Here is an 18,708-nt window from a genome sequence, read left to right as displayed (position 1 = left end):
GGCAACCACCCCAAACCCAGGCTGCCGAGACCCCCAAACTCACGTGAGCATCGTGTGCTCGAGTTGTGGACACATCCACCCCACGTGTCGCGTGTCCCAGAGCTGCCTGGCTCCTCCTGCATGGCCCAGGAGATAGGGAGGAGCTGGTGGGTTTTAGGGGGGCCGGTGGTCACCGTGCCCTCCGAGGGGGGGTGCCCAGCAACCTCCTGAGTCAGCGGCAGCCGCCCCCGGAGGAAAGCTGTGCCGAGGCAGCGAGGGATGAGTAACGGCACCCGCCGTTTGACATTTATCACGTGATTTCAAAAAAAGAGAGAGGAGCTGGAGGGCAGAGTGGGTGGCAGGAGAGGGTGGGGGCCGGGCACCCCCTGCCTGCCATCGGGCCCTTCCCCGCCCTCATGCCAGTGCACCTCCAGTCCAAACCGGTGGACAGGCAGAGAAGGAGCCTGGTCGCCCTTGACGCCACAGATCAGGCCTCATCCCTGGGTGGGTGCAACCCCCCTCCTCTCAGTTCGCTAATTTTAGGACCCTTCCCTGCAGCATCACGTTCTCATGGACATCATCATGTCCCCATGGGGGTTGTTGTGTCTGTCCATTCCCCCTCCAGCTCAGCCCGCTCACTGCTTGGCACCTTAGGGCTGCTGGTGCCCAGTTGAGGGGCCGGATCCGGTTCACTTCTGGGTAGGGGCTGCTCTTCCTCCCCCTCCCCTGCCAGCTGCAGAGATCAGGTTCTGATAAGGGCCATGGTGCCGCTGCCTTGCCTGCAGCACAGAGCATTATCTCCTTCACACCATCATCCCGCAGCTCTGCCGTGTCACAGCGCTGGGAACCAGCTCCGCACCCTGCGCAGGGCTGTGCTCTGGGGATGGAGCCCCCTCTGCATCCTGCAGCCTCCCCAGGGCAGAGAAGCCAGAGAACGGTCACAACTCATCTCTTTGCCAGAGCAGGGGCTGGGATTTGCTGGGAGGGAGAAGCAGTGGCCCTTAGTGAGGCTGACAGCGAGCCAGCAATGGAGACATGAAGCCCAGCTGCCTTCCCTGTGACCATCGCCCTGGTGTCATGCCCAAGGGCACCTCTTCCCTCCCTCCCTCCGTGTCCCTCTGCCCCACTTGGTGTTTTGCTTAGCTGGTGGGCTGTTTGGTTTCCCTATAGTCCCATCCCGTTGCCTTCCAGGGCCATGCACTCTCCACAAACACCTCCCGGGCTCTGGTGTAACTCCTCTGCTCTCCTCACCCAAGCAATGGGATCCTGAGTAGGCTTGGGGGTCTCCACAATTATTTAACTCCCTCTGTTTCACCCTGGGGACACTCTGCATCAGTGGGGTGAGTGGCTTAGGGCCGTGCTGTGAGCACCGAGGATCAGCTACCCCCAGAACTCATGCTGGTAGTGTTGCAATCACAACCTCACTCCCCCCACCATGCGCACCCCATAGTACCCCCCAGGCCTGGGACAAGCCCAAGGGGGGATGCTCCCAGCTGCCAGGGTACTCCAAAAGCACTGGTCAGGCCACACGCCAGCCCTGGCACCATGGGTCAGGGGTTTGGCTGTGCCCCCACCATCACCTCCAGGGATGGCAATGGTTTTTGTTTTGCTTTTAATTGTCCCATTTCTTGTTGCCCGCCAGGCCAGTAAACCCGAAACGTGCCACCGTTCCAGGATGGGGGCTGAGGGTGCAGGGCCCCAAACGGGCACCCGGAACCCCGTCACCCCTGAGGCCATCCCGCTGAGCTGAGCTGGGGCTGGATGTACTGGACGTGCCCTGCCCTCTCCCCAGGCCCGGGGGAGCACCGGCAGCCCAGCATCCCCCTCCCTCGGCAGAGACCCAAAGAGAGGCCGTGGCTTCAGTCCTCCGCGATGTTTCGGGCGCTGGAAAGGTTTTATTGAAGTCGGCGGCATCGCAGAGAGTGCGGGTTCCCTCCCTCCCCGGGGGTCCCGGGACAGTGGGGGAGGGGGCGCAGCCGGCCGAGCCCTTGGGGGTGCGTGGTGGGGAGGGCGCGCTGTGGCACGGGGGGAGACATGCAGCGCGGAGCGGCTCGGCGAGGGAGGACAGTGCTGTGGACCCCCCCTCTCCCGGCGGCTTTGAGGTAGATTGAACGTGGGGAGAGGGGGAAGGGCAGGGGGTTCAGGAGGAGCAGCCACCTGCAGCCCCGGGAGAAAGCAAGGAGGACCCGCGGGGGGTGGGGGGCTGCTGGGGGGCTGCGCTGTCTCCAGACTGGGGAGGGGGGCAGGGTCAGGGACTATCCCCGGGAGCCTGGTGCAATGGGGGGGAGAGGGGGTCCATGCTGCACCTCAGGGTTCATTTTTCAGCAGCATCATTGTGGGGAGAGGGGAGAAAGAAGGAGGGGGTGATTTTAGTGTGAAAGAGCAGAATGACGCTTGAACCGGTGGGAGGAGGTGAGGGAGATCGAGAACAAGCAGCTGCCTCCCCCCCACCCCCCAGTCCAAACTCTGACCCCGGGAACTGGGGAAGGGGCAGCCTCTTCCCTTCACCTGCTTCCCGGGGGTTGGATCCAGGACCTGCCCCCTCAGCTCCTCCCTGAGATCAAGCAGCAGCACTCGAAGGTGCAGATGACACCCGAGGGCGCAGGTGGGTCCCCTCCAGCTGCCACTCGGGATGGTGTTATCCCAGTGCCCCAGTTCCAGGATCCGAACCCGGCATGGATGCAGGGATGGGGCGAGGCAGAGGAGCCCACTTATGGGGGGGCGGCGGGGGCTCCAAGTTGGGGGGGAGCTCAGTCTTTCTGTAGCTACTGAAGACTTGGAGGTATTCTGGGAGCATTGTTGCTCCTCGTGTGTTTTCATGCAGCATCCAAAGACCGGGGAAGGGAAGGGGGGGAAGGCTCAGATCTTGCTGTTCTCCAGGTGCGAGTCGATGTGCTTCACCAGGGCATCGTCCGGGTAGCCGATGGGGAAGGCCAGCTGGCACAGCGGGCAGCTCCGCACCTCCGAGTCCACCGTCTCCAGCAGCAGCTGCGGGGGCATAGGGCAGCACTGAGCCCCCCACGCACTTCCCATGGGGACCACTTCCCCTCCTCCCCCCGCCCCCAGCACCCTCCCATCACTGGCTGCGGGCGATCAAAGATGAGGCACGCCGCGGGGCAGCCCCCTGCCTGCACGGTGGTGGGGAGGTTCCTTCGCCGCTTCCCCTTCGCAGCCCTCCGCAACACATCCCACTTACGTTGATGGAGGGCCAGGACTGAGCGTGCTCTGCCCGGGCATAGGCAGCGGCCGTCCGGTGCGCAGCATCGGCGTCGGGGCTGGGGAAGCCGGCGCAGAAGGAGGCACAGCGGATGGCCCCGGCCTCGGGGCTGGGGGGGCTGGGCAGTGCCCACTCCTCTTCATCCGACGACTGCTTCTCGAAGCGCACGTGCTCCTCGAAGGGCTCGCGGGAGCTCAGGGGGGCCCCCGCCCCCCCCATGTACACCTCGCCGTAAGGCCGGTGCTTGGGGAGCGTCGAGGCTTCGGGCTGGAGCCAGAGCGAGCGGCTCTGCTGGTACAGGGCTACGTTGCTCACCTCCGAGTAGCTGCGGCGGCCCTGGAAGCCGGCTTTGATGTGGCGGCTGGAGGGTTTGGCGTAGCCCAGCTCCATCCTCTCGCCGGGCAGCCGGTGGGGTGACGCCGAGGCCGGGGACGGGCAGGACGGCGGCGCCGGGGAGCGACGCTGCTGAGCGGGCGACTGGCTGGAGGGGGGCACCGGGGACCGGCGCTGCTGGGCAGGGGACTGGCAGGGGCCGGGGGCCGGCGAGCGGCGCTGCTGGGCCGGCGACTGGCTGGGAGGTCCCGGTGAGCGGCGTTGCAGAGCCGGCGACTGGCACTGGGGTGCTGGCGAACGGCCCGGCGGAGCGGGCGAGGGGCACTGCGGGGCGGGCGAGCGGCGCTGCGGGGCCGGAGAATGGCACTGGGACAGCGGGGAGTGGCGCTGGCCTGCAAAGCGAAGCGGGGTAGCACAGAAAATACCCTGCGTCAGGCACACGAAGTACCCCTTGGCACCTGCCTGCATCCCGGATGGAGCAGGGCGGGTGGGCGCAGCCATGGGGACCCCCGTGCAGAAAGGATGCTCCTGGGGAGGGATGCAGGAGCTGAGCACCGGCTGGAGGACGACGGCAGCCCGTGTGGTCTGCCCGTTTTGGGCATCTAAGCCCCGTCCAGATGTGGGGTGCAGCACCCCAGTAACCCCTTACCGCCGTTGAGGCTCTTCTCCTGCAGCAGGGAGCGGAGGATCTGGCTCTGCAGGGAGCTGAGGTTCCTCAGGCGGCACAGCTCCTCCGTCAGCTCCGTGTAGGCCAGTGCCAAGTTCACCCTGTGGTGAGGACAACACGTTATCTGGGGCAAAACATCCCTGGACCCCCATCGGGGTGGCTCCCTCTGTTATGGGGTGCTGTGACGAGCGCCCCAAACTAACTAAAATTCAACCCAAAAGGGAAAAGTTGTAGCCGATCACAACCTGGTATCACATGGGAGAGAGGGGGGTGCCATGCTTCCCCCCAGCCCCGCAGCTCTCTTGATGACAAAGTCATCAATTCCTCCCCAACTTCGGTGTCGCTTTTCAAAGCCACATTCTCTGCGGTGATGTGAAGGGAGAAGCCGTCTCCCGCGGCACCCCCGGGGCTGGGGGCTCAGTGCGTCCTGAGAGAGAGAGAGTTCAACTGAGCCGTTGTGACACCCCGGGGACCCGGGAGATGCCGCTCATAACAGCAGCCGACAGGTCTGCCCCTGCCCGCCCTCCTGTCAGCACGTGGTGGGAGGCTGAGGGGTGCAGGAAAGAAGGAAAAGAGAAGGAAAAGAAAAAAAAAAAAAAGAAAATGTTAAGCAGAAAAAAAAAGATAAAAAGGAAAGGAGACCAAAAAAAGAGAGAGTGAGAGAAATGGAAGAGAAAAATAGAAAGAAAAAGGGGAAAAATAGAAGAAAAGAGAAAAAATAGAAAGAAAAGGGAAAAAATGGAAGAAAAAAGACGAATAGAAATAAAGAAAAGAATAGAAAAAGAAGAAAAGAGGAAAAGGAAAAATAGAAATAAAGGACAAAAAGAAGGTAAAGAAAACACAAAAAGAGGGAAAATAGAAAAAGAGAAAAGAGAACAAATAGAAATAAAGAAAAAATGAAAATAGAAAAAAAGGAAAAAATGCAAAAAGTAGAAAGGAAAAAGTAGAAAAAAAAAAAAAAGAGAAAAAGTAGAAAGAAAAAAGTAAAAGAAAAGAGAGAAAAAGACAAATGAACCCAGCCAGGTCCCCGTGTCACATCCCCGTAGTCCTGCCAGGGTGCCCCAGAGCACACAAGCACTCATGGATGTCCCTAAACACAGCGCCCCTGAGACCCTTTACCCACGGCCTCGCCAGCTCCCACCTCTTCTGCCTCAGTTTACCCATTTTTCCCATCACGGGCACCTGGCTCCAAGGCTGGGACCCCAAAAGCCTGGGACGGAAGGAGGGGAAGGGTGAGCCGCACAGCCTCGCCAGCAGCCTAAAGCTCTGCCAGTCTCCCCCCACACACACCCCGAAAATGATACCCATCACCCCCACAGCGCGGTTGGTACCCCGAGAGATGTCGACCACATCACACATTGCTCAGCACCGTGTGGTGCCCAAGAACGGCGTCTTTGTAGCACTGGGACTGGGGCTTGGCCTCCACCCTCGGTGGGAAAGTTAATCCTCGGTGTGTGGGTGCTGAGCAGGGTGCAGCGAACCAGCCTCTCCCCTCCTCGCAGTGGGGGGACGGGGGGAGGGGGGCGCGAGGAAGGGGTGACCTCGAGAGTCACACCCGGTAAACAAGAAGCCGGCGGAGACTGAAATAAAGGCAGGAACCGCAGGCGTGGGTGCCATCGCCGGCGGGGGAGCTGGGGAGGGAGCAGGGGAGAGATGGGGAGGGAGCAGGGGCCAGAGATGTCCCAGTGCAGTTTCATTAGCAAAGGAGGCAGCGGCAGCCTCGGCACCCATGGGTGTAAGATTCATTAAAAGCCACCAAACCCCACCAAAGTAGTGCCAGCAGCCAGGCAGCGAGGGGGGAGTCTGACCCACCCTCTCCTGCACCCAACACCTCCGGCTTTTGGCACTGTGTCATCTCTAGGTGTCGGCAGCGACATGGTGGGGATGGATCCTGCACAGCATCCCTTAGCCCGGGGGCACCCTCTGTCCCCTGGCACCCCCAACCCCCTCATGCCACCGGGATGCGAATCACGGCTTTTCCCCAGCCCCCTCCCGGGGAAGCGCAAGCGGGAACAGCTGGGACCTTAGAAAAGACCCAAAACCGAGGAGGAAAACGAAAAAAGAAAGCAAAACAATCAAAACCGGGAGCCGGCGGGACCCCCACCCCGCTGGTGCCGCGTGGCACGCTGACTAATTCGGCAAAAGCCACCCAGCAAAGTCACCCGGAGGTGGAAAGTGCCGATAAGGCTCCTTTCACACCCAAAAAAAGTGCTGGAGAGGAGAGGGTTACAAAAAAGAGCCCCATTTACAAGAAAAGACCGAGGAGCGAATGGCTGTGCTTGGGGCGGGAGGGGTGGAGGAAAAGTGCCCCCAAGGCTGAGGGTGAGGGACCAGCTGTGCCTCAGTTTCCCCACACAGACCTGGGGAAGTCAGGGTTAGAACCGAGGTGGCTTTGGGAAATGTAAATAGAGCTATTTGGGGCTTTATTTCTCGGTGGGGGCTGGATATTGTGGGGCAGAGGGATGGGGAGAGGGTGGGTGGGGAGAAGGGTGGTGGGGACACAGCTCAGGGGGGTGAGCTCAGCTCCCGAGCTTTGTGAAAAAGAAAGTGAATCAAGGGTGAGAAGGATGAGGAGGGGTACAGAGGGGCCACCTCGGGATGCAGAGATGGGCCACAGCCCCCAGGGGATGCCAGTGAGCTGCAGCCACCCCCTCCCCCGAGTCCCTGAGTCCCACACTCTGATTTGCACCGGGGAGACAAGAAACAGCAAAAGCATCCAACACCTCGGGAAAAAGGAGGGAAGAAAGTCCCCCAACATCCCGGCACCTTCCCGGTGACGCCTCCACCCCGTCACCTTTTATCTGTCCACAGCTCGGCAGGGGCTGCCCGATGTAGTGCCCGCGGGCACCGCGATGCCAGCGTCGTGATATGGGGGGCGAGCGGGGGGGCACACGGGTGCCAAGTGCCACCGCTGCATCTAGGCTGTGCCTGTCAGGACAGCGGGGTAACGAGGCTGAGGACAGAGGGGTAATGAGGCCACTCTCGAATTAGGCAGCTGCTTTTGGGGAAGCGGTTTTGCACACCCCAGCGCCAAGGGAGGGTTAAGGGGTCTATCCATGGGAAGCAGCCCCTGCCCTGGCATAGCTGTGCCAGCTGCCCCAGCTCTTCCCAGATTTGGGGGTTTCTTGGCCCAATTCTGAGGTGCCACGGCCACATCCCAGCCCAACATGATGCCCTCCCTGCAGTGAGATAGAGGCAAAGCAGAGGTGTGAGGGTCAGAGGATGAACTCCCAGCACTGGCACCACCATGACAGCTCTGCACTCAGTTACACCACTGCAAAGAGAAACGCTCCTGCAGGGTTTGGTGCAGAGCCAGAGCAGGGGCAGACGGTGGCTGAGAGCAGTCTGGGCATGCTCCTGGTACCACCCAGTGCAACCAAGCTGGTGTTCCACAGCCTGGCATGGCTGTATGGCATGGCTCAGAGCTGTATGGTACTGTATGGTACTGCATGGTGCCAGCTCAGAACTGTATGGTACTGTATGGTATTGCATGGTGCCTGCTCAGTGCTGTATGGTACCTGCTCAGTGCTATATGGTGCTGTATGGTACTACACAGTGCTGTACAGTGCCATATAGTGCTGTACAGCAGCCACAAGCCGTCAGTGCCCTCTGGAGGCAGCAGCTCAGTTGCTGAGTCAGCATCACACAGCCTGTATGGTGCCAGACCCGTATTGCAGGCCAACCCACACCTGGAGCCCAGTTCAACACTGAACTCCTGGGGTGCAGCGTGTGCTACTGGGGTGCAGCGTGTGCTACTGGAGTGCAGCATCCCACCTGCTTGCAGCACTTCCATGGGGGGAAGTGTCCCTCTGGGACCCAGACAAAGGAAGGTCTGACCCCTCCACCCCAAAGACACCCAGCAGTGCCCCAGTAACGTCTCACGTCCCCTTGTCCGTCCCTGTCAAGGTGGGGAACTCAGCCCTTGCCCCAGTCCACCCCTGGCACTTACTGGTCATCGCCCACCTTCTTCACCCAGGCCATGTCCCGCTCTGACTGCTCCTGGGGAGAGCAGACACTCCATCAGCACCCAGACCCCCACCCAGACCCCCACCCAGACCCCTACCCTTGTCCCATACCTGCTGCCGGGTCTCCTGCAGGTGCTTCAGCTCCGCCTGCAGCCGCTCGCACTCGGCCTTGAGATGCTCCTCACGGTGCTGAGCATGCTGGGCCTCCTGCTGTGCTGCTTCCAGCTCGGCCTCCAGCCCCCGGCTCTGCCAGCCCCCACTGCGCTCCAGCACTGTGGGCACGGCACAGCTCAGCCCCCTGCATGGGACTAGGGCTGTCCCAGGGGGGTCCACAGAGCAAGGAGGGGGCGGCTCACCGTGGGTCAGGCTGGGGTTGGGGTGCAGGGCAAGGAAAGGCACCTCTTGGCCTGGCAGTGGGGTGCCCAGCCCGGGGAAGGTGCTGCTGTCGCGCTGCCGCAGCTGCTGCTCCAGACTCCGGATGCGGCTCAGGTGTGTCTCCACCAGCGCCCGCTGCCCGGGGAGGGGGGAAGTCTGAGCCCCAACAGCACCATGCGCCTCCTCAGGGGTCACTCTGCCTCCCTCCCTGCAGACCAGGTGCTCAGGGTCCCCAAGGAGCTGGTGGCCATCATGGCAGGGTGATGGGGAGATCTGTCCCCAGCATGTGGTCGGCCCAGAAGACGGTGGCTTGGGGGTTGTTCCCCCTGGGCTGGCTGAGCATTGCTCTGGATGGGGTAGTGGAAGCCCTGCCAACCCCAAGCACATGGTGCCAGGATGGGAGCCAGGAGCATCCCTCGGTGAGGTAGGAAAAGGAAAGACAGAGATAAAACTGAGCCAAGTGCATCAGTACAACCCCCAACACAGCTATAACGGGGGTGAGCAGACACCTCCCCACCAGCCCAGCATTTCCCAGAGTCCTGGTGGTGGTACTGGCAGCCCCATGGAGAAGGGGACCCCGACATCCTTTGCCAGCACCCACCATCTCTCCCAGCTCTGTCTCCAGGTCAGCCTTCTCCACGCACAGCTTCTCGTAGGCCTGGATCATCTCCTCCAGCTGCTCCTCCCGCTCTTTGCTCTTTTGCAGCTGCCGGGGAAGCAGGTGGGGGTGGGTGGGCAGCTCGGAGACCCCCCACGTCCCCTGGCCCTGCCGGCCCTGCTCACCTCGTGCTGGAACTGGTTGAGCTGCTGCTGCAGTGATGCCTTCTCGCTCTTGAGTAGCGACGTCTCCTTGGCCTCGTATAGGGAGAAGATGTGTTCCTCACCAAACTCGCCGATCAGTGGGTACTGCAGCCGTGGCAGAGGTGTCAGCTGGGACCCCCGGCTCTGTGCCCCTCCCCAGCCCCCCTGGCCCCTCACCTTGACCTCGTACATCTTGAGCCGGCGCTTGAGCGTGGAGTTCTCCCGTTCCAGCCCCGTCAGTCGGTTCTTGATGTCGTCATAGGCAGTGATGAGGGCAAAGTGGGAGGCTGAGCACATCTCGCCGGAGAGGTCGGTGTTGGGGCTGTCCAACCAGTCCTCATCCGGCCCCAGTGCCTCCTGCGTCAGGATGCTGATGTCATCCTCGAACATGGAGTCCATGTCCTGCCTGGGGATGGATGTGCAGACAGACAATTGCTGGTGACCCCACGGCAGGGATGAACCCAGCCAGTGTCAGCCTGGAGCTCCCGGAGCAGGCTGGGCTATGGGGACACTGGGTGCAGGATCTGACATAGGGCAGGGTGAGCTGTGGATCAGCCTCCCCGAGCCAGCGGGCCCTGGGACAAAGTGTGATCTGCAGGAGCTCAGTGGTAAAGGGCAACAGAGGAAGGATGGTGCTGGGAGCTGCCAGCAGCTCCAGCCCCACAGTGACTCCCGGGCTGGTGGGGGCACATTGGCTCGGTGATGGTCAGGGAAAGGATGAAGGAGACAGAGGGTCCTGGCAGATCCTCCAGCAGGGCCACCACCGCCAGGGACAGGGGAGGGGTCAGGGCGGCAAAGAGCAGCCCTGGCCGAGCAGCCCTGGGGGGACGTGGTGTCTTTCCCCACTTCCCCCCGGGTAGTGAGAGCCAGAAATAGCCGCGGGTGCCGCTGCCTCCCGCCCCACGCCGCACGCGAGCTGCTTCCCACCCTCCCACGCCTCCGCGGCGGCACGCAGCCCACAGCGCGCCGTGCCCTATATACCGGCGCTGCCGCTCACCCCCTGGGAGCCACCTGCCTCACGGCACAGGCCTCATCCTGCCCACCCCGCTCTCCTGCACCACAACATTCGTCCTCAGTTGAGGACTGTGAGTGGTCAAAGCTCCCAAAAGCTGCTGCCACCGGTGCCTGTGCCTTGGCTCCCTGCGCTGCTTGACGCAGCCAGCTCAGCGGGGAACACAGTTCTCTAGCTGGTGAGGAGGCAGCGACGGTGGTGCTGAGCCCCAGTGCTCTGGCACTGTCCCTGCATCCCGGCCAGGGACCCCAGGGGCACCGAGGCGGCAGCCGGCAGAGCGCAGCCTCCCCGGCTCGGGCAGACATCTGGGAGCCGCCGCCGCACAAATAATTCATAGCATGAAGCCGGGAGAAAGAGGCGATTTCTGCAGGATGACGGTGGCGGGGGGGTGACACAGCTTGGCCCCTCTAAGCCATCACCAGAGCCTGAGGCAAGCTCAACCCCTGGGCGCCTCCAGCCCTGCTCTGCCCTCAGGGTAGGTCTCCTGCCTCCAGCCCCAGCACGGCACTGGCACTCGTGGGCTGTTGCATCGGCCTCTGGGACGAGGAGCACGAAATGCAGACAAACCCCCAGCACAGCAACCGTCTTCTGTCTCCTCCCATGAGGGTCCTAAATACACCCCCGGGGCAGTGATAGAGGGGATCCCCCTCTGCTTGGGCAGGGAGGGCACTGTCATCAGCCCCCTCGAGGAAACTGAGGCACTCCTATAAACCAAGATAAGAGTCCCCAAGTCCGTTCAAAGCAAGACTTCAGAGTCCTGGATCGCAGGGACAGTGGGTGCCCAGACCCCTGCCCAGGTAGGGCACCACACAGGCAGAGAGGGAGAATCCCCAGTGCCAACCGGAGACAGGACCCTCTCCCTCCCTGGCAGTAGCGTTACACCTGGCCCAGCCCTGCTGCTCCCCAAGGCCGTGCCTCAGTTTCCCCACTGTCTCATGCAGTGACACCTGCCTTGCAGCGGGCCCCGTGCGCGGGGCGAGGCGGTGTGGGCTGGGCAGGGCTGCGGCGCGGCCAGGGGCGTCTCAGGCGTCGGCAGCGCGGGCAGGGAGCCGCGGCGGGACGGCACTCGGGAGATCGGCTGCCACGGGGTCAGCAGGGGATGGCCGTGCTGTCATGAGGCTCCAGGGGTAACGGTGGTGACTGCACTCCCTCCACGTTCCCAGCGGTCGGCCCCTCCTCGAGGCCTACAAATGCCTTTAAAGAGTGCGAAAATGAGGCTGCAGCTCCTCAGCACCGGGGCACTGCAGGAGGGGTTGGGCCAGAGAGCGGCATCTCACCGCCCCGATACACCGGCAGGGATGGGGATAGGGACGGGGATAGGGACGGGGATGGGGATGGGGGATGGGGATGGGGGGGGGATGGGGAGGGGGATGGAAATATGGGATGGGGATGGGGATAGGGGTGGGGATATGGGATGGGGATGAGGGATGGGGACGGGAACGGGCCGTGCCGGGCAGCGGGTGCTGGCGAGCTGCTGGCATTCGGGGAGAGGCACCGCGGAGCTGCCCAGACCCCTCAGCATGGCCCCGCCTGGGGAGTCTGGGTTGCACGGAGCTCCAGGGCAGCTCGGGGCAGCCGACCCCAGACACCAAGCCCGTGCTCCGAGTCTCCGGGGGCGGTGACCGAAACGAGCCCCCCTCCCCACTCCTCGGTGCCGTAACCTCCCTGAGCGCTTTCCCCGAGGCCCGGGGGCTGCGGGGAGGGGGGTGGCGGCGGCCGGGGAGTGTGATGCCACCACCACGGCCCCGAGCGAGTACGGACAGGCTGCAAAGAGGCGTGTAAACCGACGTGCAGATCGGCGTGCAAACCAATGGGGCCGGGAGCGAGCGAGCCCCCGACCCCAGGAGCGGGGGCCGGGCAGGGAGGTGAGTCCGGGCGGGGTTCGGGGCACCGGCAGGAGGGGCGGAGGTGGGGAGGCGGCTTGCAGCGGCCCCGGTGCCTCCGATAAAACCTCCCCAAGCGCCCCCGGCCCGGCCCAGTGTCGCATCGCGCCGGGGGTCGCCGGGCCGGGACCGAGGTCGGAGCAGCAGGAGGGGTCCGCCGCGGAGCCGGGGATGGAGCCGCGGGGAAGGGTGGGCGGGGGGAGATGAGATGGGGCCGCGACAGGCCCGAGTAGGGTGGAGGCAGCCCGGTTCCCCCTTCCCCGGCTCCGGCCCAGGCCCCGCACTCACCGGCGATACGATGCGATGCGATGCGATGCGATGCGATGCGGCGGCGCCCGCCGAGATACGGCTCCTTCAGCACCGCTGTGGAGTCCCGATCCCGATGCCGGTCCCGATGCCGGTCCCGGTGCCGGCCGCCCCCGCCGCAGCCCCGGCCGCCGTTTCTTCCGCTCCGGAGACACCGAGAAACCACGTGGGCACCGGGCGGCCGCCAGCCCCTCCCCCCGCCACGCGCCGGTGCCGCCCCCGGGGCTGCCCCCTCCCCATCCCAACCCCCCCCCGGGGCACGGCAGGATGCTCCCGGGACAAACACACACACACACACGCTGCCCCGGACCTCTGTCCCCCTGCAGACCCCAACGGAGCCGCCACGACTCGCCGGGGAGGAGGTGGGGGAGAACCGGAGTCCAGCCCGAGACACCCCCCGCAGCGCGGTCGACCCTGCGGCCGGGGGGCTTCTCCCTTCGCGGAGAGCCCCGGGGGGCGATGGATGAGCCCAGCAGCAGCCACACGCTGTGGGGGCTGGGCTCGCCTCCCTCCCCCCCCCCCCCCCCCGAGAACATTTTATTCCCTGAATTGTTCTCTCGGAGCCGTTTCCATTATGGAATTACATTTTTTCCCCTCTGCTGCGCCGGGTTATTAATAGCTGCTCTCCTTTCGCCGGCACCGCGGCTGCCAGGGGCTCTACCGGCGGGGCCCATGCTGAGGGGGACAGACCCCTACACCCCCCCCTCCCCGGAGTGGGGGGGGATCGCTGCAAACCTGTCACCTGCAGCCCCCGAGGCACTGTCTGACAGACTCACGGCATTGGATCACCCCGACGGCACGAGCATCGCTGCCCAGGCCTCGTCCCATACCCCCTGGGAGGACAGTGTTGGGGGGAGGGCAATGCTGAGCCCTCCCGGTATGGTGACCAAGGGGGTGGGTTTGCTCTTTCCTGAGTCCTGGCAGCAAAGGGGAGCTGGGAGACGTCAGCACAGAGCAATCCTGCGCCCCGGCCATCTGCCTCCATCACGTGCCAGGCAGGGGGAAAAGGTGTCGGTGCAAAACGAGGTGAAGATGGTGCTGGGCTTTACTCAGCCCCCTGTCTTGCCCCTTGGAGATCCAAAGGGAGTGAAGCCCCCATCTGAGGAGCTTGTGGAGGCCCCCCCCATGCTCGACCCCTTCTTCCTGGTGCTGTGCTTAGCACAGCTGCTTCATGGCTTGGATGGAGCCCGGGCTGTGATTTGGTGCGTGGAGCATCAAGGCACAAGTGGGGCTGGCAGCAGCATACTCCTGCCCTGGGCTGGCAGCAGTGGGAACTGCTCCCGGGGTGCCAGGTGATTCCCACAGCTGCAGCAGGAGCCAGGTGTCACGCTGGGGCTGAAAAGGGGGTTTTGGAAGGCTGTTGCCAGGCTGACACTGGGCTGCCCTGAGGCTTCAGTGAGCAAAGTCTGGCGGTTTCCATCCGAGTTTCTGCCAGGGAAGCATCACATTGGCTTCATTGCATGGCCTGGGAGAGAAAAGCAGCTTCTGGGGGGTTGCAGGGCTGGGCTGAAAGGCAGGAGAGCACTGTGATCCCAGGGGAATCAAAGAGGTGCAGGCAGGGACTGCGGGGCTGGGCTCTGCTGCAAACAAGGCCCCTGGAAAACGCCAGCTCGGGCTTTGCTGGCGCTGGCAGATTGCTGCAAAGGACTTTGATGTGCAAATTAAGGTTTTCCATCAGGTTCGAAGTTAATTTTGACGCAAAGGAAACAGCAGGGAGGGCCTCAGCCCTGTGTGTGCAGGATGGAGGCAGGAATCGGGCTGGGGCCGTGCAGCCCAGTGGGGAGCAGCAGGCAAGGCTGGGGGGGATGGGGACCAAGATCCCCCCGAGGGTCTGCAGGCAGGGCATGGGGTCAGCAGGTCACTCCATGTTATGGACCAGCCTTGCAGCCACCCCGGGAGCTGTTGTAGGGTTGGCTGTGTGGAGGAGGAAGGCAGAAGACGACTTTGGAGGCAGGAGGAGTGATTCATGCTCCTACTATCATCTCCTGTGTGAGCCAGACCCTGGGACTTGAGGTCTCCATTGCACCCCCTGTGTTTTGCCAAGCAAAAGGCACATACACCAATAAAAAGATCAATCCTACTTTACTGACTACTTAAAAATGCTGCAGAAGACAAGACAAAGCATTCAGCTACAACAATAAGCTTATGGCATTCTTATTCTCAAGCAGCAAAAAACACAAGCCAGGTAATGCACCAAATCATGACTTCAGGGGAATAGCAACAGTGATTAAGATACAGCCCCAGTTGCCCTAACAACTTTCCCATCATCCAGACTCACGGTCATTTAGCGAGCCTCAGTTGCAGAAACGATTTGGAGAGCCTGTCCTTGCCAACTGGGAGCTCCTATGCAGCGTGTCTACTCACAGGGGAGGTCTCCAACGTCGCTGCAAGAGGGACCAGCTTTTTATTGAATAAGCAGCAGAATATCTGGCTACATTCTCCATTGAGATACCACCTGAAACTTGGCCAAGGCTTCAGGAGGAACCAAAGGAGCTTCCTTATATTCTAGGTTTTTTCTTCATGTAACTTTCAACTGAGACTGACCATCTGGTTTCCCAGCCTTGAACACCAGCCCCTGTACACACAGGAATAGACATAGGAAGGTGACAAACACATTCTCATGGACGTTTTAGCCACATCCTTCACTAATACTCAGAGACTTTAATCTAATCATCAATCATGCTTTGTTTAAGGTAGCTCTTTTGCTAATAACTCTGGATATTTCATTAACACCAACTATTGCCTGTAAAGATGTAGCAAGTGCAATTAGGCAGGGTCCATCTGGAGGCCAACTATTATCAGAGGCCTGTTTCCCAGGCCTTGGCACGTCACCCCCACAGCCAATGCACCATCTGGGCCTGTGGCTACAGGCAGGGCTAAGTGCAGCCTGGCTGCCCTGGAGGTTGCTTTGCTCTTGCTGAGGCTGCAGTTTCTGCTTTGCAGGCAGACGGTGGCAGGAGGCAAGGGGAGCACAGGGCATCCCCCTCTGCAGCCTCTTCTCCTCCTCCCAACACTTTCTGCAGTTTTAAGCCCTGAGTGGCTTTGGGGAAGGTGCCTCACCCACCCTTCTTGCTGCTGCAGGGTGTTGGGGCCCAGTCTCATCCCACTGAGGGAGGATCCCCCAAGGGCAAGGGCAGGCTTGCAGCACCCCCAGACACTTGGAGTGCGGTGGTTGAGAGATGCAATGCCTGGAGTAATGGGAAAGGCTGTAAAGCTGTGTTTACAGACAGCTTTCACAGTAATTACCACAAAACCAGGTAAAATCCCTGCTTCCCAGCAGTGTCAGTGTGTGAACTCACGGGCCAAAGCGATGTTAAGGTGTTTCTTCTGCAGTGGTCCCACTGGCTGGCTGCCCCAGGCAGCAGAGCCTGAAGCCAGAGGCACCTGCCCACGCTTTAAGGCACCAGCGGGCAGGGATGCAGGCACTTACCCCCTCAGATTCCATCTTTCATCTCCTGGCTTTGCTTGCAGCAGAGGAAATACCAGCAGCCATCTCCCTGCCCTGGAGCTCCATGAGCTTCTCAGCTACTTCAAGATCTTTATCAAGCCCTTTCTGCATCCCCTGTTGCTCCATATGGGCTTCTGCTGCTCGCAAGGACGGTCCCTTGTGCTCCCTTCCCTGCTGCCTGCTGGGCTTTGGCCCTGGTAGGGGCTGCCTTCCCCTGCATTTCCGAGCATCTCTCATGCCTGCCTCTCTCCTGGATCCCCATCTTAACTCCATAATTGAATTATTTAACTCTAATGCATTTTGGGTACGCTCGAGGTCTCAGCTAATCAGTGCATTTCCACAGTGGCCCTGGCAGGGAATGATGGAGAGCTGGGAGAGAACAATGTCTCCCGACACTCAGCCTGCGCCTCCTCCTTGAACAGCCCATGTTACTTGGAGGCTGCAGCTTCCCTGGGTTCACACAAGGCCTGAGCTGTGCTAGAGACATCAGTTGAAGCCCAAAAATGCAGCTTTCATCATTGCTCAATGAAAGGGGCAACCTTTCATTGGTTACTCCCTCAAACCACAACTGAGGAGGAATGAGGGAGCCCATCAGATCCTCCAACCAAAAGCTTTACTTGCTTGAGCAGAATCATTTATCACATTTAAGGTGGAGGCAGCATTGGGCTTCTGAGTTATTACCAATGAAAGAAATAAGCCTGGCTAACTTTTGGCAGGGGACACTTGAAATCCCCACCCCAGTGACAGCCTTAGCCTGTGGCTGGCTGAGGTTTTCCCCTCCACTCCCACCAGCTCCAGCTGCCAGTGGCACGAGGGCAAGCAGTGAGTTCACCCCTAAGGTCCTGCTGATGCACAGGGCCTGATGTAGGAACACAACACTCCCTTTCCCAATGTGCAGACACAGCTGTGTGAGTGCTACTGGGAGCAGAGGGGTTAGAGCAGAGCAGAGGCTTCTTACAGAAAAAACCTTGATGCCCTGCCATGGAGGGTGGAAAAGCTCAGATGTGGCTCCTCCAGCCCTGCTGTGGAACAGAATTGAAGGAAGTGTTCAAAAAGTCAGCATGGAGCTCATCTCCTGCCAGCACAAGGCATTCCTGGGGGGCTGGAAGCATTTTCGGGCCCCCCCAGGGCTGAGCTCCTCGCCAAGGTACTTGCCCTTGTCAGTCAGCTTGAGGGCTACATTAACACTGCCAGCCCTGTGCTCTGGTCTCCCCAAAAGCTGCAGCCCTGAGCACAGAGAGACTGCTAAAACACAGCTACAACTGCACGCAGGGATGTAGGAAACTGTGATGTTAGCTGGCACTGGAGAACTGCAGCTACAGCAGTTCTCAGCCCGGCAGAACGCAAGTGAAAGGCTGTGAGACCTTGCACAACCCTGTCCTGGCCACGGGGACAACGTGGAGGAGGACAGAAGGGAGTGTAAGCAGGGGAAGCTGCGTCCTGTGACCAGAGAGCCCTGGAAGTCCCCATGCCAGAGCTTGTCCCTGATCAGCTCAGCCCTTCCATAATGGTTCTGGTCCTGGCTCAGCATCCACCTGGCACATCCAGCAGCAGGGAGACCAGACATCTGTCTTGGTGGTGGTGAGAAAGCCCCATATCCCTGCCAGGTGACGATACAGGAGCAATGCCATCGTAGCCACGCAGTGCCTGGGTTTCACAGGGGGATGCTCCTGTTGCAGGAGTGTGTGGCTTCCTCCAGCATCCCCTGGTAGCCAATTCATGGACCACAATGCACAAAACCACCAGCTCTGCTCAAGGCAAGCACCTCAGCAACAGGGTTTAAAGAGAACAGCCCTAAAATTAAGGTTCCCCTCGGCTAGAAAGTTTCATTCTAGAGTGGAGACATCAGCTCAAGGGCCATGTTGACTGCACCGACCCCTGCCCAGCCACTGTGTCACCCCCATGGGGTGCTGGCAGTGCCAGACAGCAACTGTGAGCTGGCACAGGAGGGTGCCAAGGGCATGGTACCACCCCTGAGACTCAAAAATCAAGTTGTTGGATGTTTTTTTTTTCTCCTTCAAGGCTGCAGGGAAGTCAGGTTTCCCCCTCTTCCCACAGGGACTCAGAGTCCCAGGGAAGCTTAGCAACATGAGCCCGCTCACCTCGAGTCACCCAGTGCCAGAATGATGCTAAATGATAAAAACCCATCATGGGGAGGGAGAAAAGACTGAGCTCCTGCTCCCAGAAATAGTTGTGCAAGGTCCCTCTATCCTTGGGTGCTGGAGTGGCACATATGGCTGATGACACACTGCTGTCACCTCCGGCTCCCCCAAAGAGGAAACGGGCGCTCGTCACTCATTGAGTGCACACCCACACAGTCTCTCCGAGCCACGGCGGCGGGGGAAGAGCGCTGGCTGGCAGGAGGAGACTGGGGAAAAATATGAAGCAGCAGCAGCAGCAAAAAAGAGCCCTTTTTAAAAGAAATATATATATTTAGAAGGTAAATAAACCAGTCCTACCGATTTGTTAGTAACTTGGTCCTTGGCAGTCGTTACCCGGGGCGGTGCAGTTGGTCTGTGCCATCTGCAGCAGGTGAGCACCGCTGCTTTGGCCAGGTATGACTGACAAACTGACAACATGAGGTTAATCATAGAATGGTAGGGGTTGGAAGGGACCTTAGAGATCATCTAGCCCAACCCCCCTGCAGAAGCAGGTTCACCTGGATCAGGTCGCATAGAAACATGTCCAGGTGGGTCTTGAAGACCTCTAAGGAAGGAGACTC

The 18,708-nt window shown here is 60.9% G+C and overlaps 1 protein-coding gene across 1 annotated transcript; it reads right to left on the bottom strand.

Moving 5' to 3' along the window:
* Positions 1-2,838: 2,838 nt before the first annotated feature.
* On the bottom strand, positions 2,839-9,736 carry TBKBP1 (TBK1 binding protein 1). Its single transcript, XM_062019058.1, has 8 exons — positions 9,515-9,736; positions 9,320-9,442; positions 9,138-9,242; positions 8,273-8,671; positions 8,146-8,195; positions 4,179-4,297; positions 3,176-3,921; positions 2,839-2,967 (listed from the first exon to the last, which is right to left on the bottom strand). The coding sequence occupies exons 1-8, from the start codon at positions 9,734-9,736 to the stop codon at positions 2,839-2,841; spliced, it is 1,893 nt and encodes a 630-aa protein (XP_061875042.1).
* Between the last annotated feature and the right edge of the window lie 8,972 nt (positions 9,737-18,708).

Source organism: Colius striatus, chromosome Z, assembly GCF_028858725.1.
Source record: "Colius striatus isolate bColStr4 chromosome Z, bColStr4.1.hap1, whole genome shotgun sequence".
Taxonomy (NCBI): Eukaryota; Metazoa; Chordata; class Aves; order Coliiformes; family Coliidae; genus Colius; species Colius striatus.
This window is presented reverse-complemented; position numbering and strand designations above follow the sequence as displayed.